Genomic DNA, 27,064 nt, shown 5'->3' with positions numbered 1-27,064 from the left:
GATGTTGGGTGGGATGTGCGGGTTGGTGTGTGTGTGTGTGAGATCAGTAACGGGATATGTGACGTATCCCTACAAAACTGGGGATTTATGACAGTGATTGGTGGGAGGGGACCATCATACTTCATTGCCATGCTTTTCAGGTGGCTCTGAAAGTCAAGCCCCAATAGCACAAGGGCACACAGTTGGGGCAAGACCAGTAATGTAATGTCTCGATATTCTGTGCCCTGCACCACTAGCATCGCTACACAACCCCCCCGGATGTCTGTAATACGCGACCCGGAAGCCATGGTGACCCTCTGACTTACCGGCTGTATCGCGAGTCCGCAACGCTGCACCGTGTCCGGGTGGATAAAACTCTCCGTGCTGCCTGTGTCAAACAGGCTGCTTGTCCTGCGCCCCTCCACCAGGATGTCCAGCATTGACCTTGCGAGCTGGTGGGGAGCGCTTTGGTCAATGGTCACGGAAGCCAGGGTTGAGTCGCTGTCTTGGTCCGGCGTGGTGGGGTGCTCCGTTTGGTCGTAGGCGGTGGGAGGTGGCGCCAAGATGGCCGCCCCCATAGCTCGCACGTTGTTGCGGCGTGCAAGGAAGATGGTGGCAGGCAAGATGGTGACCCCCCATGTCTCGCACGTGGTGGCAGCGTGCAGGGAAGATGGTGGCAGGCAAGATGGTGACCCCCATGTCTCGCACGTGGTGCTGCTTGATCCGGCTTGCGGTTTGGACTTACAGACCTTGGCAAAGTGGCCCTTCTTTCCACAGCTGGAGCAGGCAGCTTCTCGGGCCAGGCAGCGTTTCCGGGGGTGATTTTCGAGTCCGCAGAAGTAGCACTTTGCGAACTTGTGACTGGCAGCAGCCGAGGTCGATTTGCCGGAGGGTTGCGGGGTCTGCGGTGCCCACGAGGCCATCGAGGGATCGCGTGCCTGGAGAGCCTCAGAGTTGTGCAGAGCGGGGCCTCCAGCGTGTCAGCCAGCTCGATTGCCGAACTTAAGGTAAGATCAGCTTTTTCCAACAGCCGCTGGCGCACATACACTGACCTGGTCCCCGTGACGAAGGCGTCTCTCACTAGGAGCTCTGCATGCTGTCCTGCCATCAGCCCCTGGCAATCGCAGTCCCGTACGAGCGTCTGTAGTGTCCGGACAAACTCGGCACTCGATTCCCCAGGCCGCTGGTGCTGAGTCACTAATCGGTGCCGCGCATAGACGGTGTTTATTGGCCGCAGGTATTGTCCTTTGAGTGTGTTCATCACGCCGTCGTAGCTCGGCTGGTCTCTGATCATCGAGCAGACCTGTGGACTGACCCTGGAGAGTAGAACTCTGCGCTTCGCTGCGGGGTCGGTTGCTTTAATCTCCTCTAGGTACAATTCGAAGCAAGCTAGCCAGAGTTCAAAAGCGTTTCCAGCTTCAGGTGTTTGCGGATCGAGGTCTAACTTGTCAGGTCTCAGAGTGCGTTCCATGCTCTAAAATTACTGAGAATAAAATTGATGCACCTTCAATTACTCCAAAAGACTGAAGTAGGGTAAATACTGAAAGGCTTTTATTCGCAGTAAAATGTGACCTTCATGCTGAGTGTCTGCCCCTGGACTGAGGAGGAGGAGCAGGGCAAAATCACCTTTATTCAGGAGTCTGTGAGAGGAGCCACAGGGGCAGTCAGCAGAGGGGCATGTCCAGATAGTTAACCATATATATATATATATATATATATATATATGGTTTACCACAGTATCTATCTTAACTACCACCACTGCCAAAATGGTCCATGCACCCACCATGCTCTGTGTAAAAAAAAAACTCTTTGTATAGTTTTGTGTGTGCATTGGTATAGTTTTTACAAAAGGAAATGGAGAGATCCTCCCAGATACTCACACCCATTTTACTGCTTCAGATATGATCTGAAGAGCGGACTGCAAAGTCCAAAATTTTGATGTTGTGAGGGAAGATTAGACTGAAAGCAAGGAACACTCACATTACAAGATGGCTGCTGTTGGTTAACAGAGTTGCAAACTCAGGAGTGAACTAGGGTTGAGCATTCCTTGAATCAGGCCTCCAACAGTTTGTTTAGAAAACAGAATGGGTGTCAAAGGTGAACTAAGCAAGCAAAATTATGGACCTGAATCACAATTAGCATGTGAAATCTTCATGTTGTTACCATAAATTTGGAATTAAAGCAAAAAATCAGCAAGGGATAAAGTTGCACACAGCTATATTATAATGACCAGACAGGAAATGAACAAAATAAATCATGAGCAGGATTAGGCTTCTCCATTCCCCATTCTTACCCCCTCCCTTCTCACCTGTTCATTACCTCCTTCGTTCTCATTCTTCCTTTGTCCTCAGTCCACTCCTATCAGATTCCTTCTTCTTCAGCCCTTTTCCTTTTTCCACCTACCACTTCCCAGCTTCTCATCCCCTCCTCCCTCCCCACCACACAACTTTCCCCTCTCCTGGCTTCACCTACCATTTACTACCTTGTACTCCTTTCCCTCCCCCCCACCTTCTTATTCTGCAACCCCCTGCCCTCGCTTTCCAGACCTGATGAAGAATCTCGGCCCAAAATGTTGACTGTTTAGTCCCTCCATAGACACTCCAAGACATGCTGAGTTCCTCCAGCCATAATTACAGCTGTGCTCTCCTCTACTGAGGATGGCTTTAAGAAAATTGTCTCAATTCCTAGCCAATCTATATATATATATTTGATAGAAATTTTCTTTTTGATTGACAGTAAGTAACTTTGCACTTGGAAGGTGGTTGTGCTCAGGGACTCAGTGCCTTAAAGAGCAGCGGTACCTGGATATGTACTTCAAGAGCTGTAACCTAAAGCGACAAAGTTTCTATGCTGGGATAGGCATGATGGCTGTTTGTATCCAGTACAGACACAATGGGTTGAATGGGCTCCATTTGAAGCGAGGATTAGAAAGTTCCAGAAGATAGCGTGAGCCCAGTATGAGTTATGATTCAGATTCAGAACTTAGCTTCCTCAAGTTTAATCTAAGTGAATTGTCACGGGTAGTTCTGTGAATTGTGCCAACATCGAGATTCTGTTCTCAAGAGTCATGATTCCGATTTGAAGCCTGAGTCCCTCAAGTAGTACTATAATTGAAATAAGGAACAATCCTGTCAATTGTGTCAAAATAAATCTTTCATTATTTTGACCAGAGCTGTAACCATTTCTCAGTAGCATTCTATTTCCACCGCAGGACTGATGTAATATATGACAAAGTATGACTCTGCATATATGTCCACGTGCATTGTGCAATTCACTCTCACATCATTTAGCAGAGAAGTTAACCACAGATGCTCAGAAAGGAAAATGTCAATTGTGAGAAGGCCAGTGATTGCTTCATGGAGATCTTCGAAAGATTTGGAGATTGTTCAAGATGACAACTTGCACAATAAAAGAACGAGTGATTGTTATCTGTCAACCACATTCCTTACTGGTGATCTGATTCCACCCTTACAAAGTACTTACACTGTCATTCTCTTTAGAGAAGCACAAGGCAATCTAATTGTGGCCCTACAAAAGGGTAAAATGCTACAGGCATCTGGATAGAAATTGGCACCACAGGTCATATCGTGAAAGGACAATGATGTAGTATTTTAATCATTCGTTTCTAAATCCCGTATGGCATGTCTTGTGATTTCAAATGCTTCCAGCTGAGAGTCTCAATTCAGTTAGGTGAACTAACACACACAAAATGCTGGAGGAACTCAGCAGGTCAGACAGCACCTATGGAGAGAAATAAGCATTCAATGTTTTGGGCTGAGGCCCTTCATTGGGAACTTCATTAGGACCATTAGGTAGAACCTGGGAGGAATTGATAGGAATGTGGTGAAAATAGATTAAAGGGAATAGGCTAGCACAGATACAATGGGGTGAAAGTTCTCCTTCAATGCTGTAAGGAGATATGGAAATCTAGTGAGTTACCAGGACTGGAACCTGAGCCAGTATGGGTTGCCTTTGGTACATGTTACCTTGTCATTTGACAACTGGGGTCATCAGCCTCTGGTTTTCTCACATGTCCCAGTGATATGCAGATTGGTAGGTTAATTAAGGACTGTATGTTATTCCAAGTAGGTGATAGGTGGTAAAATCTAAGGGCAGTTGATCAGATTATGGAGAGCATTTAATACAAGAGATTCTGCAGATGGTGGAAAACTAGAAAAACACACACAAAAGGCTGAAGGAACTCAGCAAGTCTGGCAGCGTCTCTAGAGAGGATTAAACAGTTGATGTTTCAGGATGAGATCCTTCATCAGGATGGATTTTGTGGAGAGGATTAAAGATGGAATTAACGTAGGATTGGTGAGGATGGGTGACTCATAGCCAGCACTGACACAGAATGCTTCCTTTAAACAAGGATTCTTCAATATGATTTTGGATCATATATAATGTAATTCTCAGATGGCTAATAGGTAAAGGACAGTAACATGGTGGTTAGCACAATGCTTTACAGTACAGGTGACCTGGGTTCAATTCCCGCCAGTGCCTGTAAGGCGTTTGGATGTTCTCCCTGTGACTGTGTGGGTTTCCTCCAGGTGCTCTGGTTTCCTCCCACAGTCCAAAGACAGAAAGATTGGTAGGTTAGTTGGTCATTATAAATTGTGCCGAGATTGGGCTGGGATTAAATAAGGACACTGCTGGGATGCGTGGCTCGAAGAACCACAAGGGCCTTTTGTGCACTGTAACTTAAGAAGAAGAAATAAAGGGAATCCCACAAGGAAAAATGGTGGAAATACTCAGCAGGCCAGGCAGCATCTGTTGAAAGAGAAGCAGAATTAAAAACACAAACATGAGGAAATCTGCAGATGCTGGAATTTCAAGCAACACACATAAAAGTTGCTGGGGGAACGCCCCTCCTCCCCCTCACACCCCATCTGTTATTTATTTTTTATATACATATTCTTTTTCTCTCTCTCCTTTTCTCCCTCTGTCCCTCTCACTATACTCCTTGCCCATCTTCTGGGCTTCACCCCTCCCCTTTTCTTTCTCCCTAGGCCTCCCATCCCATCATCCTCTCATATCCCTTTTGCCAATCAACTGTCCAGCTCTTGGCTCCATCCCTCCCCCTCCTGTCTTCTCCTATCATTTTGGATCTCCCCCTCCCCCTCCAACTTTCAAATCCCTTACTAGCTCTTCTTTCAGTTAGTCCTGACAAAGGGTCTCAGCCTGAAACGTCGACTGTACCTCTTCCTAGAGATGCTGCCTGGCCTGCTGCATTCCCCCAGAATTAAAAGCACTTTGTTAGACCTGGGAAAGGGAGAAGGCATGCCAGCACTAAATTGCAGAGAGGATGGGAAGGGGTGGATAGGACAAATGGTAATCCTTTATTCAAGGCACCCAACCACTCTTTAAGAAGGGAGGAAGGCAAAGGAAAGGAAATTATAGGCCCTTAGCATAACCTCAGTGGTTGGGAAAATGTTGGAGTCTATTATTAAGGAAGAGGTTTCGGGGTACTTGGAGACTAATGATAAAATAAGTCAGCAAGGTTCCTGTAAAGGGAAATCATACCTGACAAATCTGTTAGAGTTCTTCGAGAAAGTAACAAGCAGGTCAGATAAAGGAGGGGTAGTGGTTATCATTTACTTGAATTTTCAGAATGCTTTTGATAAGGTGCCACGCATGAGGCTGCTTAACAAGATAAAATCCTATGGCATTACAGGAAAGATATTGGCTTGGATACAAGAATGGCTGACAGGCAGAAGGCAATGAGTGGGAATAAAGGGGGCCTTTTCTGGTTGGCTGCTGGTGATGTTCCTCAGGGGTCAGTATTGTGTTACATGCTCAAGGAGATCTGTTTTTTTCCTGTGAGAATGATGTAATGGTCTTTTGGAGGTCACCTGATGTCATTTTCCCGCCGATGTGAGGTCACGTCATGACATGTGGCCCATGACTATATGAGGGTCGACCCAGGTGACGCAGTGGGTTTTTTTTGTTTGTAGATTTCCAGGTAGAATGTGCTGTGTCTCCGTTTCTGTTGCATGTTTGTTTTTGTGACGCAGTTTCATTTTTAAAACGGAGTGTGTGTTCTGTTGCAAGATACCATCTTATTGGACTGGAAGTTTTTGCTAGATGTGTTGATTTACCCAATTCCAACTGTAGAAGGGAGAGTGAAGAATTTATCGAAGTACAGAATCGAAGGATCGAGAGGAGTCGGCATCGTTTGGCAGTTTAATAAAGGATTGACCTTATTGAGTCTTCGTTGGAGGAGTACGACCTGCATCGAGGATAACTCTTGCCAAAAAGAGCAAGGAGTTCATGCAAAGGTCTCTCTCTCTCTAAAGGAATTTAAAGTCAGTTGATTTAAACTGTTTATTTTTGGCATCGTGAATCCTGTGGACAGAACCAGCAGGAAAGTTGCGTCTGTGAAGAAATCCTTCTCCAGAGAAGCCTCTCCCAATTGAACGAGTAAATCTGTTGGATTTTCAAAGTTGTCACTTTGAGAACTATATATTGCTTTAAGAACTGTTTTCGCATTTAACGCTTTAAGAACCAGAGCCGAGTGGCGAGTTGGTGAACGGCTGCATATCTGTTAACTTCCGGTTAAAGTTTTTGTTTGTTTTTTTTCTTATCGTTTATCCGTGTTTAATAAATGTTTGGTTGTTTTTATATAACCTGTCTCTATTGATATTCATTGTTGCCGGTTACGTAACAATTGGAATCGCTACTTTTCACATTGTTTATCAATGATTTAGATAATGGAATCGATGGCTTTGTGGCAAAGTTTGCAGATGATATGGAGATAGATGGAGGGGTAGCTGGTGCTGAGGAAGCAATGTGATTGCAGCAGGACTTAGATAAATTGGAAGAATGGGCAAAAAAGTGGCAGATGGAATACAGTGTTGGGAAATGTATGATAATGCATTTTGATAAAAGGAGCAATAGTACAGATTATTATCTAAATGGGGAGAAAATTCAAACATTAGAGGTGCAGAGGGATTTAGGAGTCCTCGTGCAAGACTCTCAGAAGGTTAATTTACAGGTTGAGTCTGTGGTAAAGGAGGCAAATGTAATGTGGACATTCATTTCAAGGGAAATAAAATACAAAAGCAAGGAGATAATGCTGAGGCTTTATAAGACACTACTCAGGCCGCACTTAAGAATTATATCAACAGTTTTGGGACCCATATCTCAGAAAGGATATGTTGTTATTGTAGAGAGTCCAGAGGAGGTTCATGAGGATGATTCCAGGAATGAAGGGGTTAACATATGAGGAGTGTTTGGCGGCTTTGGGACTATACTCACTGGAATTTAGAAGAATGCAGCGGGATCTCATTGTAACTTATCGAATGTGAAAGGACTAGGTAGGGTGGATGTGGAGGGGATGTTTCCTACGGTGGGGGTATCCAGAACTAGAAGGCACAGCCTCAAAATTGAGGGACAACCTTTCAGAACAGAGGTAAGGAGGAATTTTTTTAGCCAGAGAGTAGTAAATCTATGGAATTCTCTGCCACAGACTGCGGTGGAGGCCAAGTCCGTGCATATATTTAAGGCAGAATTTGATAGTTTCCTGAACAGTCAGGGCATCAAAGGATATGGCGAGAAGGCTGATGTATGGGGTTGAGTGGGATCCAGGATCAGCCATGATGGATTGGCGCAGCCAACTCGATGGGCTGAATGGCCTAATTCTGCTCCTAGGTCTTATGGTCTTATAAAAGTCAAAGCGGAAGACAGAATCCGTTGCTGGTGACCAAGGTAATAGAGACACTGAGATCCAATCAGAGAGCGGAGCGAAACACCATCAGGGTTGGCATTCCTGGAAGGAATGTAGTAATGAATGTACCAGAAAATGTAAGTAAAGATGTTGGAAACACTTGAAAGATTAAGCAGTGGTTATTGAGATGCCATCATGTTAAAAAGAGTGCAGAGGAGATTTACGAGGTTGTTATTGGTACCTGAGGGACTGAATTTTGGACAGAGGTTGAGTAGATTGGGACTTTTATCATTGGAATATAGGAAAATGAGGGGTGATTTTATAGAGGGGAGAGCTTATAAGATTATGAAGGGCAGGGTAAGTGTGCACAGCCTTTAATCAGGTTTGGGGAAACTGGAAATGCGATTGGTATATTATTGTCACATGTCCCAGGTACAGTGAAAAGCTTGTCTTGCATACTGTTAATACAGATTAGAATTTAGAATTTATTTAAATCTTACATCCATCCCACAATTTGCGGGAGTAAAAATCTTTGGTTATGACTCCGTTGTAATGTACAGACATGTGAATTTAAATTCTAATAGCTTGTAGAAAGAAGCTGCCCCGTAGCCTGTTGGTCCTGGCTTTAATGCTGTGGTAGCCTTTGCAGATGGAAGCAGCTGAACCAGTTTATGACTGGGATGACTGGTGTCCCTGATGACCTTCCAGGCCTTCTTTTTGCATCTGCTGCTATAAATGTCCTCAGTGGAGGGAAGTTCACATCCACAGATGCGCTGGGCTGTCTGTACCACTTCCTGCAGTGCCCGTCGATCAGTTCCCGTACCAGGTGGTGATACAGCCAGTCAGTATGCTCTCAATTGTGCCCCTGTAGAAGGTCTTGAGGATTTGGGGGCCCATGTGAAACTTCTTCATTACATAGTGCAATGAGGTAGTATAATCACAGTATGCAGAATAAAGTGTGACAGCTACAGAGAATGTGTGATGCAGGTAGACAATAACGTAGATTGTGAGATCAAGAGTTCATCCTGTCATTCTAGGAAACCATTTAATAGTCTTATAACAGTAGAGTGGCAGCTGTCCTAAAGCCTGGTGGTACATGCCTGAAATATGTAAGGTAAAGCAGGGACAGATTTTATAGGAACCCACAGAATCCAATGGAACAGCAGAAAGTGACGCAGTTTGGCACCAGCAGCATCGCAGGAATTATCAGTCAGTGCTTTCCACCTGGAGAGTGATGAGTTAATGGAACAAGCTGCCAAATCAATGTTTTATAGTCCCTTATTTTAGATTTTCCAAAAAATGTATTAAAACATTTAAAAATCCCATTTGCCAGTGTATGGCCCATGTACCTTTTGAATTGTTTTTCAACAGCTGTTATTTTATCTGCCTGATCCATTTTCTCTGGCAGCTCATCCTACATCATTTATATATCTGCCTTTGTGTAAAAATGTTGCTAAGTTTCTATTAAATCTTTTCCCTCTCCACTTAAACCAATGCCCTGTAGTTCTTGAACTTACAGTTCTTCTCACTATGGAAGGACCATGACATGATCCCTGTAGCTGGGTTTAAATTAGAATTGCAGGGGGTTGGGAACCAGAGTGCCAGAACAGTTAATGAAGAGGTTATGGAGAAAAAGAGACTTCAGACCAAGTCAGGAATCAAAAGGTTGAGCATGGTGTGACTGGTGTCCGAAGCTGTGTATATATCAATGCAAGGAGTATCGTAGGAAAGGCTGATGAACTCAGGGCATGGATCAACATCTGGAATTATGATATTGTAGCCATTAGTGAGATTTGGTTGCAGGTAGGCTGGATCGGCAGCTCAGTATTTCCGGGTTCCATTGTTTTAGATGTGAAAGAGTGGGAGAGATTCAAGATGGAGGGGTGGTGTTACTAGTGAGGGAAAATGTCGCGGCAGAGGTCTGTCAGAACAGACTGGAAAACTCATCTAGTGATGTGATATGGGTGGAACTGAGAAATAAAAAGGTGTAACCATGTTAATGGGGCTATATTACACACCATGCAATTGTCCTAGGGACTTAGAGGAACAAATGTGTAAAGAAGTTGCAGACTATTGCAAAAAAGATTATAGTAGGTGATATTAACTTTCCACATATCGACTGGGCTTCCTATACTGTAAAATGAATAGATGGTACAGAGTTTATCAAATGTGTTCGGGAAAGTTTCCTTCATCAATTAAAAGTTCCACTGAGAGGTCAAAGGTAAACTCGGAAAGTAGGAGGCCTTCAAAAATGAAATTTTGAGAGTACAAAGCTTCTATGTGCCTTTCAGAAAAAAAGTAAGGATAACAAATGTAGGGAACCTTGGTTTTCAAAACATATTGAGGCCCTGGTTGAGGAAAAAAGGAGGTGCTTAGCAGGTACAGGCAGGTAGGAACAAATAAAGTGCTTATAGAATATATGAAATGCAAGAGATCACCTATGAAAGAAATCAGGAAAGCCAACAGAAGATATAATGTTGCACTAGCAGACAACATGAAAGAGAATCCTAAGGGATTCTACAGATAAGCTAAGAGCAAAAGGATTGCAAGGGACAAAATTGGTCCTCTGGGAGATCAAAATGGTAATCCACATGTGGAGCCAAAGCAGATGAGGGAGATCTTAAAGGCATCTGATAGTCTTGTGAGACCATGGATCTGCACCTGGAAAGTCTTCACTCTCCAGGGCACAGGCCTGGGCAAGGTTGTATGGAAGACCAGCAGTTGCCCATGCTGCAAGTCTCCCCTCCCCTCTCCACGAGACCGATGTTGTCCAAGAGAAGGGCATTAGGACCCACACAGCTTGGCACCAGTGCCATCGCAGAGCACTGTGTGGTTAAGTGCCTTGCTCAAGGACACAACATGCTGCCTCGGCTGGGGATCGAACTCACGCCCTTCAGATTGCTAGTCCAATGCCTTAACCACTTGGCCACGTGCCCACATGGGGGAGATCTACAGTAATCGTTTTGCATCTTTATTTACTCAGGAGATGGACAGAGGGTATAGAACTGAGGCAAAGCAGAATCAACATCATAGATCCTGTACAGATTACAGAGGAGGAGGCGTTTGCTATCTTGAGGCAAATCAGTGTGGATAAATCCCCAGGGTCCCACAAAATGTTCCCTTGGACCCCTCGGGAGGCAAATTCAGAAATTGTCAGGGCCCCAGCAGAGATATTTAAATTATCCTTAGTAACAGGAGAGATAACAGAGGATTGGAGGATAGTCAATGTTGTTCTGATGTTTTAAAAAGGGTCTAAACATAAACAAGGAAATTAAAGGTTGGTGAGTCTGACATCAGTTATGGAAAAATTATTGGAAGGTATTCGAAGGTACCAGATATACTGCATAAGTATTTGGAGTATTTGGATAGACATGGTCTGATTAAGGATTGTCAGCATTGCTTCATACGAGGTAGGTCATATTTAACAAACCTTATAGGGTTTTGAGAGGAAGTTACTAGGAAAGTGGATGAAGGCAAGGCAGTGGATGTTGTCTACATGGACTGTAGCAAGGCATTTGACAAGATCCCACATGGGAGGTTGGTCAAAAGGTTCAGTTGCTCAGCATTCAAGTTGAGGTAATAAATTGAATTAGACATTGGAGCAACATACACAAAATGCTGGAAGAACTCAGCAGGCCAGGCAGCATCTAGGAAAAGAGTACAGTTGATGTTTTGGGCCGAACCAAAATGTTGACTGTACTCTTTTCCTAGGTGGTGCCTGGCTTGCTGAATTCCTCCAGCATTTTGTGTATGTTGCTCAGGTTTCCAGCATCTGCAGATTTTCTCGTTTGTGATTGGATTAGACACGGGCTTTGTGGGAGAAGCCAGGAGTGGCAGTAGATGGTTGCCTCTCTGACTGGAGGCCTGTGACTAGTGGTGTGCCACAGGGATCGGTGCTGGGTCCTTTGTTATTTGTCATCTATATCAATGATCTGGATGATAATATGGTCAACTGGATCAGCAAATCTGTGGATGATACCAAGACTGGGGGTGTAGTGAACTACAAGAAAGGCTATCACTGCTTGCAGAGGGATCTGCATCAGCTGGAAAAATGGAAGATAGAATTTAATGCAGGTTTTGCACTTCAGTAGGACCAACCAGGGTAGGTCTTACACAGTGAATGGTAGGGCACTGAGGACTGTGGGACAAAGGGACCTGGTAATGCAGGTCCATAACTCATTGAAAATGGTGTCATAGGTATATAGCGTCATAAAGAAAGCTCTTGGCACTTTGGCCTTCATAAATCAAACTTTTGAATACAGGAGATGGGGATGTTATGTTTAAGTTGTATAAGACGTTAGTGAGGTCTAATCTGGAGTATTGTGTGCAGTTTTGGCCATCTACCTACAGGAAAGATGTAAACAAAGTTGAAAGGGTACAGAGAAAATATACAAGGATGTTACTGGGTCTGGAAGACCTGATTTGTAAGGAAAGATGGAATAGGTTAGGACTGTATTCTTTAGAACGTAGAAGATTGAGAGGAGATTTGATAGAGGAATACAAAATTATGAGGGGTTATATATAGAGTAAATGCAAACAGGCTTTTTCCACTGAGGTTGGGTGGGGCTACAACCAGAGGTCATGGGTCAAGGGGTGAAAGGTGCAAAGTTTAAGGGGAACATGAATGGAAACTTCTTCACTCAGAGGGTTGTGAAAGTGTGGGATGAGCTGCCAGCACAAGTGGTGCATGCGAGCTCGATTTCAACGTTTAAGTTAAGTTTGGATAGGTACATGGATGGTTGGGATGTGGAGGGTTATGAATCAGTGCAGTTCGATGGGAGTATGCAGATTAAGTGGTTTCAGCATGGACTAGATCGACCAAATGGCCTGTTTCTGTGCTGTACTTCTCTATGACTTGATAGAGGCTTGATGGAAAAAACTCCCAATGGTTTGCACAAATTACAGGTGAAAGCATTCCCCAATGGTACATTTGATGGCAATGGAATGGATTGGATTTCTGAAGACCACAAAGCTTTGCAGCTAATATATAGCACACTGAACATTGTACACAGGAGATGAAATTTAGTTTCACAGAAATCAGTTGCTAGCTGGCAGTACTCACTGCTTATCACAACATCCACCCCATTGTGGTGTGGCCCTATATTCACAGAACTGTTCAGTTCATAGAACTTTGAATTGTGGTGTTGACAGAGAGGGCTTGCATTTTAATACTTTGAACTGCATTGAAGTCTTCTCAGCAATGAAACCATACTAATTCACTATTATTGGTTCCTTGAGGTTGTTATAGCTGTAAAATGTGGATAAGCTCCCACTATCTATTAAATGCTCCCAATGGGTGTGTCTCAAATAGCCTCTGACAACCAAGTCCAGCTCCTCGCCTTCATGTGCTGTTTAGCTACTAAATCCGATGGAACCATTTCTACTGACAGGACAAGGGGAAAAGGCAGGATGCTGGTGTGTCACAACCAATTGCTTTGGGCAGATGGGGCTTGTCAGGCAGGTTTGGCAGCTCATCAAGGTGAAGGGAAACTCTGAACTCACTCCTCTGCTGTCTTGCTGCTGTACCCACTTATGGTGAAAGCTTTGTGAGTAAACCCCGAGGAAAAATTCCGAGCTGGAGTCTCTAGGGCAGTCCGACATTGAGCTCGACGTTGGCTGGCAACTTCTGCGACGCCACTCGTGTCAAACCGTATTGGTTCTGCTGTTCCTTTGGATTCATCAACTGTGTGGAGAAAGGAAGCCTACTAAATGGGCAACAGCTTGCTCTCCATATCATAGTGCCCTGGCTTGTGTATCACGGAGACCCCTGGGAAACAGTATCCACTGTTGAACCCAGTCAACAGAGGGCCTCACTAAGTAAACATGATCTCCACAGAAATTGAGATATCTATCATTGTTATCATTGTTGATCTGATTTTGTCAGAGCATTTCATTTCATTTAATGACATTGTAGCTAAGTATGTCTGAAGGTATGTGGGTGGATCTACAGTATTATGTAATACTAACTGGAAGCCAGGATGTAACCTGTATTACTGGCATAGTCTATATACATTATTGACATGATAACCTTTATGTTGTACATTGTAGTTTGCTACTGATTGTAAAACTGTAAAGCAAGAGCATTTAATCTTGATGCATTTGTTAAACTCATGCAAACAATCTTCAACTGAATGTGCCTTGTGCATTTTCTTAACTAAGAGATAATGGAAAATTACCTGGAATAAGCTGCCAGCAGAAGTGGTGGATAGGGGTTCAATTTCAACACTTAAGATAAGTTTGGATAAGTATCTGGATGGGAGGGATATGGATGGCTATGGTCCAGGTGCTGGTCAATGGGACTAGGCAGAATAATAGCTCTGCACACACTAGATGGGCAGAAGGGCCTGTGGCTGGGCTGTAGTGCTCTATGACTCTACCTACGACCTAATAAGAGACCAAGTCTGTTATTGCACAGGGAAAGCCCTGGGTGTGACTTGTGTAGGTTACTCCTAGGATATCATGATCCAAACTTTACTGCAGGGAGGTTTGCAAATGGAAGGACATTATCCCATGAATGACAGTTGCATAATGGCCTACTCCTGCACCTGTTTTCTATGTTTCTATAAGTAGCATCAGGCATAAGAGAGACTCAGGGAAAATGCCTTCTGCCATGTTCATGATGGGAGAAATTTCTCAGTTGCATTACACTGTAAAAAAGTGATTGAAATTTTACGCATGCACTTTCCTCTTAAGGGATTACTCTGCTTAAACCACATCATAATTCTATGTCCCTCCTTCAGCTCCTATATCTTACCTTTTCAATTCATCTCACTCACTTCTTCCAATAACCTTTCTTTTCCAATATCTTTGCTTTGCCCTCTGGCATGAACGCAGGTGTGGCTTTCACAAATATTCCAATAGTTGGCTTGAATTCAAAGCGGCCTGTTGTTTGTAGTTACTGGAACTGGGTTGTGTCACTGTAAGAAGAAAGGAGAGTCTGAGAAAGATGGCAATGTTCCAATAGCTATAAATGTATAATTCTGCCAATCTAAAGGTGATAAAGTCCAAAAGGGAGTAGGTGGAAGTGTTGAAGTATTGCTAAGAAGAATCTAGTCTTTTATGTAATCAATGAAATTGGGAGCATTTTATGTTGGAATCTAGGGTCATTCAGGTCCATTGTCTGCAAATCAGGGGCCCTGTGTCTGTGAGTCTGGGCCAAGTTTGGAGTTTGGAGGCTAGGGGTCTGTTGTGAGGTTTGAGGTCTGTCTGCGTGCGTGATTGGTGGGAGGGGGGCCAGGGAATTGTTTTGGTGCTGTTGTTGTTGCTTGCGTGGTTCTATTGAACACTGTGGGCAGGCTATGTTGGCTGTGGAATGTGTGGTGATGCTTGCAGGCAGCCTCCAGCCCTAAGGTTGCATCAGTTGTTAACACAAATGATGCATTTCACTGTGTGCTTTGATGAGATAAATGAATGAATCTGAATCTGACTGACAAGGGCTGTGAGTGGTGATCATTGGGAACACTGAGCATGATGGGTGAGGGTGACATAGGTTCAGATGGGCGGATAACTAGAGGAATTTGGATATGAGAGAGTGGCACAGACTAGCAGCACTCCTGGAAATAACTGGACGTAACAATAGGATAGCTCAGTTATTTCCTTGTCTCTCACCTTTCTTTTAGTCAAGACTCGAATGGGCAGACTAAAGAAAGAACATAGAACAGAGAACATTACAGCACAGTTCAGGCCCACCATTTTGGCACAGAATTTTAATCTACTCTAAGGTCAATCTAATCCTTACCTCCCACACAGCCCTTCATTTTTCTATCATCCACATGCCTCTCTAAGAGTCTCTTAAAGTCCCTAATGTATCTGCCTCTACCACCACTCCTAGCAGTACATTCCATGCACTCATCACTCTGTGTAAAACTAAAATTTACCACCGACATCCCCCCTAATTACATCAAAAGTACGTCCCCTTGTATTAGCCCTTGACACCCTGAGAAAATGTCCCTGGCTGTCCATTCAATCTATGCCTCTTATTGTCTAATGCACCTACATCAAGGCATCTCTCTTCCTCCTTTTCTCCAAAGAGAAAAGGCCCTAGCTCGCACAACCTGTCCTGATTGTCTTCTCTGCTTATTTCTGTCCAAGTTGCTTAAACTGCTGTCCACCTCTCCTTCATTTGTAGATAAATTACCTTCCTATACTTTCCTCCAATCATCTTAAAATTATGCCTCCTCGTATTAACTATTTCTGCCCTTGGAAAAGGTCTCTGTCTGTCCACTCGATATATGCCTCAGAATCCCAAAGCACTGAAGAGGCATTGATGTTTTTCTTGAACTAATGTGGGAAATGTAACAATGACCATGCACCCAGTGAGCCTCCAGCATGGCAATAATGGCCAGGCAATTTGATCTGTGTCAGTAATGTTAGCTGTGTAATAAAGGTGCCAGAGAGAATATTTTCTTCATAACATGCAGTGATTTGTACTACAGCACCACTTTAGGCAGCCTAGTTTGAGGGCATTAGTGATCTGGTAACCGCTGGTTATGACCAATGCTTAGCTGGGAGCAATCCAGTGTGACTCACACATCACATTTCACTTCCTCTCGTGGAGAACACAGCTCACGCTGCTCATCTCCAGTTGCAGCAACTTAAAAATGCACCATGCGGGGAAATGTGGCAACAGACTCATATTGCATCCAGCCTCAGCATGTCACTGTGGAGGGAGGATTGGGCAACAATCTATGGTGTCATTTTTTGGGTGTGCTCAAAGAGGTCATTCAGCCCATCATGTCCAAGTCAGCTGAAAAGGGCATTCCATACTAGCCCATATTGCACCACCTGCCTCATTGCTTGTAAGTTACAACTTGTCGAACGCTCATCCGGGCACTACTTAAATGTGATGATAGCTTTTGTCCTCACCAAACTTTCCTCCCACACTTCAAAGGTGTATGCCTTGGTCAGTTGATTGGTCCTTGTGTGTAGGTGACTTGTGGAACCTGTTGGACATTGATAGGAATATGGGGAGAATAGTTTGCAATGGAAAATTAGGGGGAGGGCGTGGAAATGAAAGCCAGAATAAATCTGATGGGATGAAACGACCCATGTCACATGGAAACATAAAACCCTTTCGGTGATGACAACAAAGAATGTATTTTAATCCCCTCTAATCTTTCTAGTTAATTTATAGACTTCTGTAGCCCCCCGGCCACCCTCAGGGTCGCTCGGCTCGCTGTTGTCTAGGGAAACAGCCTCGGCCCCACCAAACTTGGTAATAGTTTGTGTGGATGCTGTGTGATGTACCCCACCCCGCCCAAATAACAGACAATATACCAGATACGATTAGGTGATTTACAGTTTATAGATATTACTGGAACTATATAATTAATAGAGCATAAAATATAAAAGGAAAATAAAAGGCGCCACACTTATCAAAGTTTAACCTCTTCGTGCACAGTTGGAGCTCGGGACCCTTCTTCTTCACCCTGCGACCCCTCGGACCACCTCGACCGGCCGCCTGGGACCAACAATGGTGGTCGACCAGAGGCTCCACATGAGCCCGTCTCCGTCTCCTCGCCGAACGCCCTCCTCGGGGACCGACCCCATTAGCGGACATCACAGCACCTGGTCCATTCTCCGTCTCTCTCTCCCACCTTCTGCTCCAAAACCCCGCGCATATAATATCTTCAAATACACCAAAACCATAACAACTATCCCAATTGGTTCATAACATCTTCTTATCAGTAACGTGATTCAACAAACTGCCAGCGGGAAGAACTTTCTCAGAGTTTAACATAACAAAGAAGCATTCCTAAGTATAACATAACAAAGAAGCCATTTTAATTAGGCTCCACAGTAATATAAAAGACGAAACCCCCTTACACTTCATTTATTGTTTTTTTCTCATTCTATTTGGGCCTTTCATAAATCTACCAATTATTGAAAGGCTGAGATAGAGTGATCATGGAAAGCAGGTATCCTACAGAGGTGGAGTCTCAGACCAGAGGGTAGCCTCAGAGCAAAGGGACATCCCTTTAGAACAGAGATGAGGAGGAATTTCTTTAGCCAGAGGATGGTGAATCTGTGGAAGTCTTTGCCACAGATGGGTGTGGAGGTCAAGTCATTGGGTGTATTTAAAGCAGAGGTTGGTAGATTCTTGATTAGTAAAGGCATCAAGGGTTACGCGTGGAAGACCAGAGAATGGCGTTGGATTAATAAATTAGCGATGATGGGATGATAGAACAAGCTCCAGGGGCCAAGTAACCTGATTCTGCTCCCATATCTTATAGTCTTATGGTCTTATAATTTTATTCACTTTAACTAACAATCTTTACGGAGGAGAAGATGGCGGCCGTTCTGAATGATATCAATATGTGTAACTAGAGGGGCCGTGCACAATCCGGATTTGATGGAGACAGCTGTGAGAGTATGGAGGAACACCTGGAGTAACTTCTGAAATGCCTGCTTCGCTGCCGCTGCGACTATGCGATCGAGAATCTCCGGAGATGAAGGTCCCAAATCCTCGGCTTTGCCTATTGCTTGTTGCCGGGGCCGGGGTCGAAGCGCTTGGCAGAGATGGTGCTCGGCGCTCGGTGTCGGAGGCTTGGACTCGGACTGTGGTCGGATGCTTCCAGGATGCTGCATCGGCAAGTTGGCGGCGCTGGAGGTTTACCGTTTGCGTGAGATGATGGGACTTTCGAGGGACTTTGAGATTTCTTACCGTGCCATGGTTTGTTCTTATCAAATTATGGTATTGCTTTGCACTGTTGTAACTATATGTTATAATTATGTGGTTTTTGTTAGTTTTTAAGTTGGTTTGTCATGTGTTTTCATGATATTATTCTGGAAAAACATTGTATCATTTCTTAATGCATGCATTACTAAATGACAATAAAAGAGGATTACGTGTCCTCATAATCTAATCTAATCTCTCACTGCTGCAGTTAGGGGTTTCCACCTGCTTCAAAAGGATGACAATCATTCCAATGCCCAAGAAGAGCAGGCTTACATTGGCACTCACATTTACTATCATGAAGTGCTTTGAGAGGTTGGTCATGGCTGGAATCAAGTCCTACCTAAGCAAGGACCTAGACCTGCTGCAATTTGCCTATCGCTACAATAGTGGCGTCCACCATTAAGGTCTTCCGCCACCCAGGACATGCCCCCTTCTCATTGTTACTATCAGGAAGGAGGCATAGAAGCCTGAAGGCACACGCTCAATGGTTCATGAACAGCTTCTTCCCCTCTACCATTGAATCTCTGAATGGACATTAAGCTCATGAACACTTCCACACTAATTTTTTAATTTCCCATTTTTTGCACTTATTTAATTTCACTAATATATATATAATTTACTGTCATTCACTGTTTTCTTTTTTCTCTCTATTATAACGTATTGCATTGTACTGCCGCCACAAAGTTAACAAAGTTCATGCCATATGTCGATGATATTAAAACTGATTCTGATCTCACTGGCTCACCACCTGGCCTTGGATCACCTGGACAATAGTAATACCAACATCAGGCTGCTTTTTATTGACTACAGCTCAGTGTTCAACACAATCATATTCTCAGTTCTAATCAAAAAGCTCCAAGACCTGAGCCTCTGTACCTTCCTGTGCAATTGGATCCTTGTCTTCCTCACCAGGAGACCACTGTCTGTGCTGAACAGAAATAACATCTCCCCCTCACTGACAAGCAACACTGGCGCACCTTAAGGATGCTTGCTTAGCCCACTGCTCTGCTCTCTTTACCCTACGATTGTATGGAGGCACAGCAGAAACAGAATCTATAAATTTGCCGAGGACACCACTATTGTTGGAAGAATTTCAGATGGTGACGAAGAGGCACACAGGAGTGAGATAAATCAGCTAGTTGAGAGGTGTCACAGCAACAATCTTATATTCAACGTCAGTAAGAATAAACAATTGATCGTGGAAATCAGGAAAGGTAAGTTGAGGGAACACGCACCAGTCCTCATCGAGGGATCAGGAGTGGAAAGGGTGTGCAGTTTCAAGTTCCAGGGTATCAACATCTCTGAGGATCTTTCTTGAGCCCAACATACTGATGCAATTAGATAGAAGGCATGGCAGTGGCTTTATTTCAGTAGGAATTTGAGGAGAATTGGTATGTCACCAAGACACTCACAAATTCCAACAGATGTACTATGGAGAGCATTCGTACTTGTTGGATCTCCATCTGGTATGGAGGGTCACTGCACAGGGTTGGAGAAAGCTGCAATACATTGTAAACTCAGCCAGTTCCACCATGGGCATCAGCCTCCCCAACATCCATGACATCTTCAAAAGGTGATGCCTCAGAAAGGCTGTATCCATTATTAAGAACCTCCATCACCCAGGACATGTTCTCTTCTCAAGGAGGAAATACAGAAGCCTGAAGACACACACTCAACATTTCAAGAACAGCTTCTTCCTGTCCATAGATTTCTGAATGGATAATGAACCCATGAACATTACCTCGGTATTTTACAATATGTATTGTAATTAATATTTTATTATTATGTATTGCAATGTGCTACTGCCACAAAAAAATTTCATGACATATGCTAATATTAAACATGATTCTGATTGATCGATTCAACTTACTCTGTAACAAAACAATCGCAGAGTGAACACTTTTCCCTCGGAAATAAATTTCTCTAGTCTTTGCAAGAGGGATCCTACATGCCTTCTCAGATATTATCACCTCTGACAAGACGTACTTTTCAATCCCTAACTCATTGTCCCAATCTCATAATCATTTTTGTTCTATTATAATTAATAGACCAGAATCAGGAGAATTTCATAAAGTGTATGTGATCTTCTCCGATTCAGATGATGGTGAAACGGTATAGTTCCAGAAAGAGGCAAAATTCTTTCAGATTCTTGAAGGATTGGATCAAGTCTACTGAATTCCTATTTTATCCATTGCACAAAATCCACTGGAATTCTTCACCATGAACTGATGTCAATACAATAGCTTTGGTCTCCATACCTAAGAAAGAATAGTCGTCCAAGGAGTAAATTGGTTTATTGTTGCCACATGTACTGATGTACAGTGAAAAACTTGTCTTGCATACTGTTCATGCAGATCAATTTATTACATCAGTGCATTAGGTAGTACAAAGTAAAACAATAACAGAGTGCAGAGAAAGTGTAGTACAGGTAGACAATAGATACAGGTCAAAATGAGGTAGATCGTGAGGTCAAGACTCCATCTTATTGTACTAGGAAAAAATTCAAGAGCAGGTTGGAAGCTGTCCTTGAGGCTGGTGATAAGTGCTTTCAGTCTTTCATATCCTCTGCCTGATGGGAAGGGGAGGGAGAATGTCCAGAGTGGGTGGGGTCTTTGATTATATTGGCTGCTTTACCGAGTCAGCAAGAAGTGTAGACAGGGTCCTTGGAGGAGAGACTGGTTCACCAGATTGACTCCTAGGATGTGGGGATTATTGCATGAACAGAGATGGAGGATGATTGATCCTTACTTAGGTGAGCTTACAAGAGTTGACACATATAAGACCTTAGGAAAGATGGACAGGATAGATACCTAGAGGTTATTCCCTTAGGGTGGACAGTGCAGAACTGGGGGAAAGGGACAAGATCTTTGGATAATGGAGTCACCATTTAGGAACTAACTGAAGATAAACTTCTTAATTCAGAGGACTGAGATTGATTAATACTTGGGTTGTTTGGAAATCAAATGACATTGATATTGGAAAGTAAAGAGCACTTAAGTGGGCCTGAAGAACCAAATGCCTTATTTCTTGTGTGTTTTATTTGTCAGAAGTCATTGATGGGAAATAATAGTTTAATAAACATTTATTTTAGCAGAAATTTTGGTAATTCTGTTCCAGATTATCGAGTGTTGGTGTACGGGAAGGGTGACTTTTAATGGATCAAATGTGTTTTATGTGGAATGATTATTTATGTGTCTAATACAATAAATAGAATAGGATGTTCAAAGTTCAAAGTGCAATTTTTATCAAAGTACGGGTATGTATGCAGAATACAACCCTGAGATTCTTCTTCCCACAGGCAGCCACAAAAAAAAAAGAAGCACCATGGAACCCAGTCAAAGAATATATCAAACACCTAATGTGCAAAAATATGCAACAAATCACACAAATGGCGAAAAACAAGTGAACAGCTCACAAAATATTAAACATCAAACTGCAGAGTCCTTAAAGCAGTCTAGGAATGTTCAGTTTAGTTCAGTTTAGCACCGTGCTGTTCGTTGACTGCAGGCTGCAGAGCCAAACTGCCCCAATCAAAATGGTGCAGAATAGAAATGAAAAAAAGAGTAACCAGAAACAAGAATCACTTATAACATGAACTGCAGAGTCCTCTAAAGATGAGTCCAATCCACAAACCGCAGTGATCAAACCTTGCTCAAGACTCTTACACCTTCCTCTGGTAGTAGCGAGCCAGGTGGAGAGGGAGATCAGTCAAATATTGGCAGGCAGCACTGAACACCCGCTGGCCTTCTGCTCTTGTTCTCATTGATTTCAATCTTGTTCAACGACTTAATCAGCTAGTTGGTCGAGAATTGGAGCATTAGGCCACACCCTCCATTCTCATCCACGTCAAATTCCCATGGAGGCAGCAAAAGCACCAGATCATTCCGTCGGCTCAAAAACACATTATCAAAATGTAAAATTACAGGCTCCAATCACACACAGATTACTGGTAGAAGTATCTTTAAGAAAAGAAGCAAAAGAACGAGTAGAAGTAGTTTATGAACTAATGGCAGGACGTCGCCATTAATCACATTGGTCACTGGCACCAACTTGTCAGGATGTGCTTGTATATAAAAATAATTCTTGGGATTAGTATTTCATATCCTTTATTTTGGTTTGCAATGCAGCATTTCAGTGCATTTGACAACTTTGTCACATACAGACTGCAAATAAATGAGAAGAACTTAACACACAAAGTCTCCATGATCACCACATGTAGACTTAATAACGCTTTACTGGCAGCATCTGCCTGACGAGAAAGGGTTGCAGTTAATTCCCAGCCAAAATCACTAACAGATGTGGTAGAAGTACTGTATAGCTCATTAAATGGAACTCCCACAACTCATCATGGTTAGAGGTGCCTGCACAAAGCAGTATTTTGTCTTTACTGCAAAACACTTTTAACTCAGCCACAAAGCCATGACACCTCACAGCCTATCCATCTCAGCCTGGATTCCTCTCCCTTCCCTCTCATATTCCAGGACAGGACGCTAGATATAGTTAGTGATGTATCCTCTTTCCCTTACTTTCAGCTTTTAACACCAACTCTGTCACATGTGTTCTGATTTGGTGTCACTGCTTTTTTTTTTTAAAAAAATAAGCAATAGTCTCATTTCTCCATGGCTTTAAATATACCCTGTCAGGTGGAAGTCAAAGATCCAGCAATACAGTAACACTAAAGAAAAGCAGAGAAATATTTTGGCATGCCAAGCGGCATTAATCAGCCAGTACTGTGAAATACAGATTTTCAGATCATTTATCTCATTGTTGGTTATGGGTCTTTGCTGTGAGCAAGCTGATTGGTGCAATGCTTCATTACAGAAATACGGACATTTAAAAATGAGTATGAAGATAAAAAGTGTTTATATTGTGAAATTTGTAACCCTAGAACATCATAAAGAACACTGAAACCATAGAAGGTTTGTAGAATGTTAGGAAATATTTAATGTAAACACAGACGGTTTCCTTTTTCCATTTCTTCCAACTTCTTTACATAAATTACAGAAAATTATCAATTTTTCTCCCTAAAAGATTTTTAAAATTTATTTTATAAGACATGCAGCTGGTGAGAGCATAATATATTGGCTATTGCTAATTCCCTTGAGGAACTGGAGGTGAACCATGGCAATCTGTTTGGTCCAAGTACCAGATGTCCTAATTATTGGGGTGAAGAGTTCTAGGACTTGGATCCAGAAATATGAAGTGATGACACCTTGCAATTCTGGCTTAGTAGCAATGTAAGTGGATTTCATCTGACTTTGCTATATGAGAATGTCTTTAATAACTGCAAAGTGATGTTTACAGAGAGATTAATAAAACATTTCCAGTAATTTGGACCAATTCTCTTGTAAAAGACAGACTACCGCCACAGTTATATCCAGATTCTGAAAGGACCCTGTAGAATTTCAAGCAGGAAATTCTCACATCTGTCATAGTAAACTAATTCAGGAATCGTTTGGTGGAATCTATTTCTAAAGACCATGCCCTGTTGAACTTGTTTTATGTCTTACCGATAAGTTTAAACTGAGGAAAGGAAGGCAGATTTAAAAAAAAAAGCATTGTATATTATTATTGTTGGTACCTTGGACTTGCAGATCTCTGTGAGTCTGCTGGAGAAGCAGGGGTCCAGTATCTGCAAATCGATGGGCCCGTTGGAAGGCGAAGATGGCCTGTCCTGGGGTTAAAGGATTGAGAATGTGTGTGGATTGGTAGCTGGGAGGGAGACAGGACGAGGGCTTGATTTGATATTGCTGCTTTGTTGCTTGGCATGTTCTGTTTTATTGTGTTCTGTGTTGTTCTGCCAAGCATTGTGGGCATGTAATATTGCTGCCAAAATTATTTATATATTCATTTATTAAGATGCTGCATGAAATAGGGCCTTCAAACCGTGTCACCCAGCAGTCCGCCGATTTAATCCTAGCCTAATTTATAATGACCTATTAACCTAAAAACTGGTATGCCTTTGGACTGTGGGAGTGACCACGCGGTCACTGGGAGAACGTACAAACTCCTTACAGGCATCGGCAGGAAATGGACATGGGTCACCAGTACTGTGAAGCGTTGCGCTAACCACTATGCTACCGCGCTGCACCACTTGCAGAATGTGTGGCAACACACTTGCAGACTGCTGCCAGCAGACCCTTCTGCAAGTTTCTGGTTTACACAAAAAATGAAAGATTTCGCTGCATGTTTTGAGGTACGCGTGACACATAAATTTGAAACTGAATCTAAATCAGATTGTTTGTGCATTTGAACCTGCTTTGTTTCCTGCTATTTTGTTGCATGAAGCTGCAGTGTTCATCCCAATGTTCTTGTCTTCAAAGTTTGAAATTCTGTCTCTGAAATGTCTTTGACGTCTCTCCATCTTCATTTTTGCATTCACTCTACTCATTGTTTCTCTAGCTTTCAAATTTTGGAAAGGTGTTACCTTTCTTGGACATACTTTTACATTCTACTGGCTTTAGACGCCCAAGATTGAGGTGTTAATGATAACTTGATGATACTCATCTTTCAGTCAAATCTTGGAGGCTGGAATGCAGTCCAAAGATCGTTGCACTTTGGCCAGGATGACACGTCATTGCAGCGTTAAGGGAAGGTTATACAGTAATGTGGATGAAGTTAAATAATCTTGTCTATTACTCAATGTCAGCAAGATTACTTCTTACTCATGGACCAGGGAGCTGATTATTGACTTCAATAAGAGGAAACCAAAGGTCCATGAGCCAGTCCTCTTTGGGGAAATCAGAGGTGGAGAGGGTCAGCAACTTTAAATTCCTGAGTGTTATCATTTCTGAGGACTTGGCCTGGGCCTGGCATGGAAATGCAATTATGAAGAAAGCATGGCAGTGTTTCTACTTCCTTAGGACTGTGTGAAGATTCAGCATGACACCTAAAACTTCAACGGACTTCTATAGATGTGTAGTGGAGAATATATTGACTGGCTGCATTGCAGCCGAGTATGGAAACACAGATGCCTTTGAATGGAAAATCCCAGCAAAAGTAGTGGATATGGCCCAGTTCATCCATGTGTAAATCCCTCCACACCATTGAGCACATCTGCATGAAATATTATCACAGGAAAGCAGCATCCAACTTTTAAGGACCCGCCACCATCCTGGTCATGTTCTCTTCTCGCTGCTGCCATCAGGAACAAGGTACAGGAGCCTCAGGACTCACACCACCAGGTTCAGGAATAGTTACTACCCCTCAGCCATCAGGCTCTTGAACTGAAGGAGATAACTTCACTCAACCCATCACTGAACTGCTCCCACAACCTATGGACTTACTTTCAAGGGCTCTTCATCTCATGCTCTCGATATTTACTCTTTCGTTCCTTTTTTTTATTTGCACAGTCTGTTGTCTTTTGCACACTATTTGTCCCTGTTGGGTGTGGTCTTTGATTGATTTTATTATGGTTATTGGATTTATTAAGTATATCCGCAAGAACACAAATCTCAAGGTTGTATGTGGTGACATATATTTACTTTGATAATAAATTTAATTTGAACTGTTATCTATTACATGGATATAAAAGATACCATGACACTATTTCAAAGGGAAGCAAGGGAGGTTTACCCACCTATTTGGCAACCATTTATACTTCAGTCAACCTCAGTTAAAGAGATTATCTGGTCATGATAACGATGTTTGTGCGAACTTGTCATGCACAGAATGCCTGCCATGTTTCAGTGGTAGCTACACTTTAAAAGGAGTACAGTAGATTATCATCTGCAAAATGCTTAATGACGGTCAGACATTGTGAAGGAAATGTAAATTTTTCCTTTCTCTCAAACCCGACTACTTGATTTATCTTATCTTCTCCAAAAATGTTGCACCTTGATTTTTCTCCACACTAATCATCTCAGCTGCTGAAGCAACAAACAACGTGCTGAAGGAACTCAGAGGGCTGAGCAGCTGGGGGGGGGGGGGGGGAGAGAACTGTCGACATTTTGGATCGAAACCCTGCATCAGGGCTGAGTTCCTCCAGCAGGATGTTCGCTGCACCTTACTCGAGCATCTGCAGTCTCTTGTGTCTTCATCTTAATCTTCTAATGAAGAAGACTGTTGGGCAGAAACTGTCAGTAATACAGTCAGTATGACCTTACAACATAGTGCAAATAATTAAAGAAGTTTATGTAGAAACTATGAACAGGAAGGAAAACTCCTAAATGGCACTTGCAGGAAGTAATTACTGCCATGTGATGGCAGGATATTACTTTTATTATATACTCTTGCTGAATTCCAAAGATAAGAAAGTGGTCATATAAACCACCAACCCAAGTTAACTCGAGGCAGTTTCACTTGTGGCTCAAGGATGGACCTGAGCCAGATACAGAAATGGATGAATTTCTTCAATTATTTAGTCTCTCCATTCTTTCTACCAATTATAATTCAGAACAAAATTGCTTTTTATTGCTGTCAAACTCATTAACTTTTTTTGCAATGTCAGTTTTAACATCAAAGGTGGACTTAAAAAAAAACTGAAGATCAAAAATCCTATCAGCATAAGATTTTTAGGATCTTTGGTCTGCAGAGATAGCTTTGATGCCATGCCCAGCTGCTAATGGACAGGGATGAGCTTTGCCAATGATCAGGGCAAGTATAAGTACCTAGGGACTCAAAGACTGCCCTGAGGATTGAGCATTTGGAGGTGAGTCCGGAGCCTGTATCAAATGCAGATGGGAAATTAAATTTTTGGTTGCTTTGTTGTGATAGAAATCACCAGAGAGATACTAAAGCTG

General features: G+C 42.9%; 1 protein-coding gene across 2 annotated transcripts in view; it reads right to left on the bottom strand.

Moving 5' to 3' along the window:
* Positions 1-27,064, bottom strand: part of LOC140210709 (uncharacterized) — a 55,763-nt gene that overhangs the window by 10,654 nt on the left and 18,045 nt on the right. For both annotated transcript variants that reach the window (XM_072279922.1, XM_072279923.1), the window contains exons 2-3: positions 14,400-14,562; positions 306-1,462 (exon numbers count right to left, since the gene is read on the bottom strand). In XM_072279922.1, the coding sequence (XP_072136023.1) occupies positions 458-1,450 (993 nt within the window). In that variant the 5' untranslated portion in view covers positions 1,451-1,462; positions 14,400-14,562 and the 3' untranslated portion in view covers positions 306-457. The remainder of the gene's footprint in view (positions 1-305; positions 1,463-14,399; positions 14,563-27,064) is intronic.

Source organism: Mobula birostris, chromosome 15, assembly GCF_030028105.1.
Source record: "Mobula birostris isolate sMobBir1 chromosome 15, sMobBir1.hap1, whole genome shotgun sequence".
Classification (NCBI taxonomy): Eukaryota; Metazoa; Chordata; class Chondrichthyes; order Myliobatiformes; family Myliobatidae; genus Mobula; species Mobula birostris.
The sequence above is the reverse complement of the archived record's forward strand: the minus strand, read 5'-3'. Positions and strand labels throughout refer to the sequence as shown.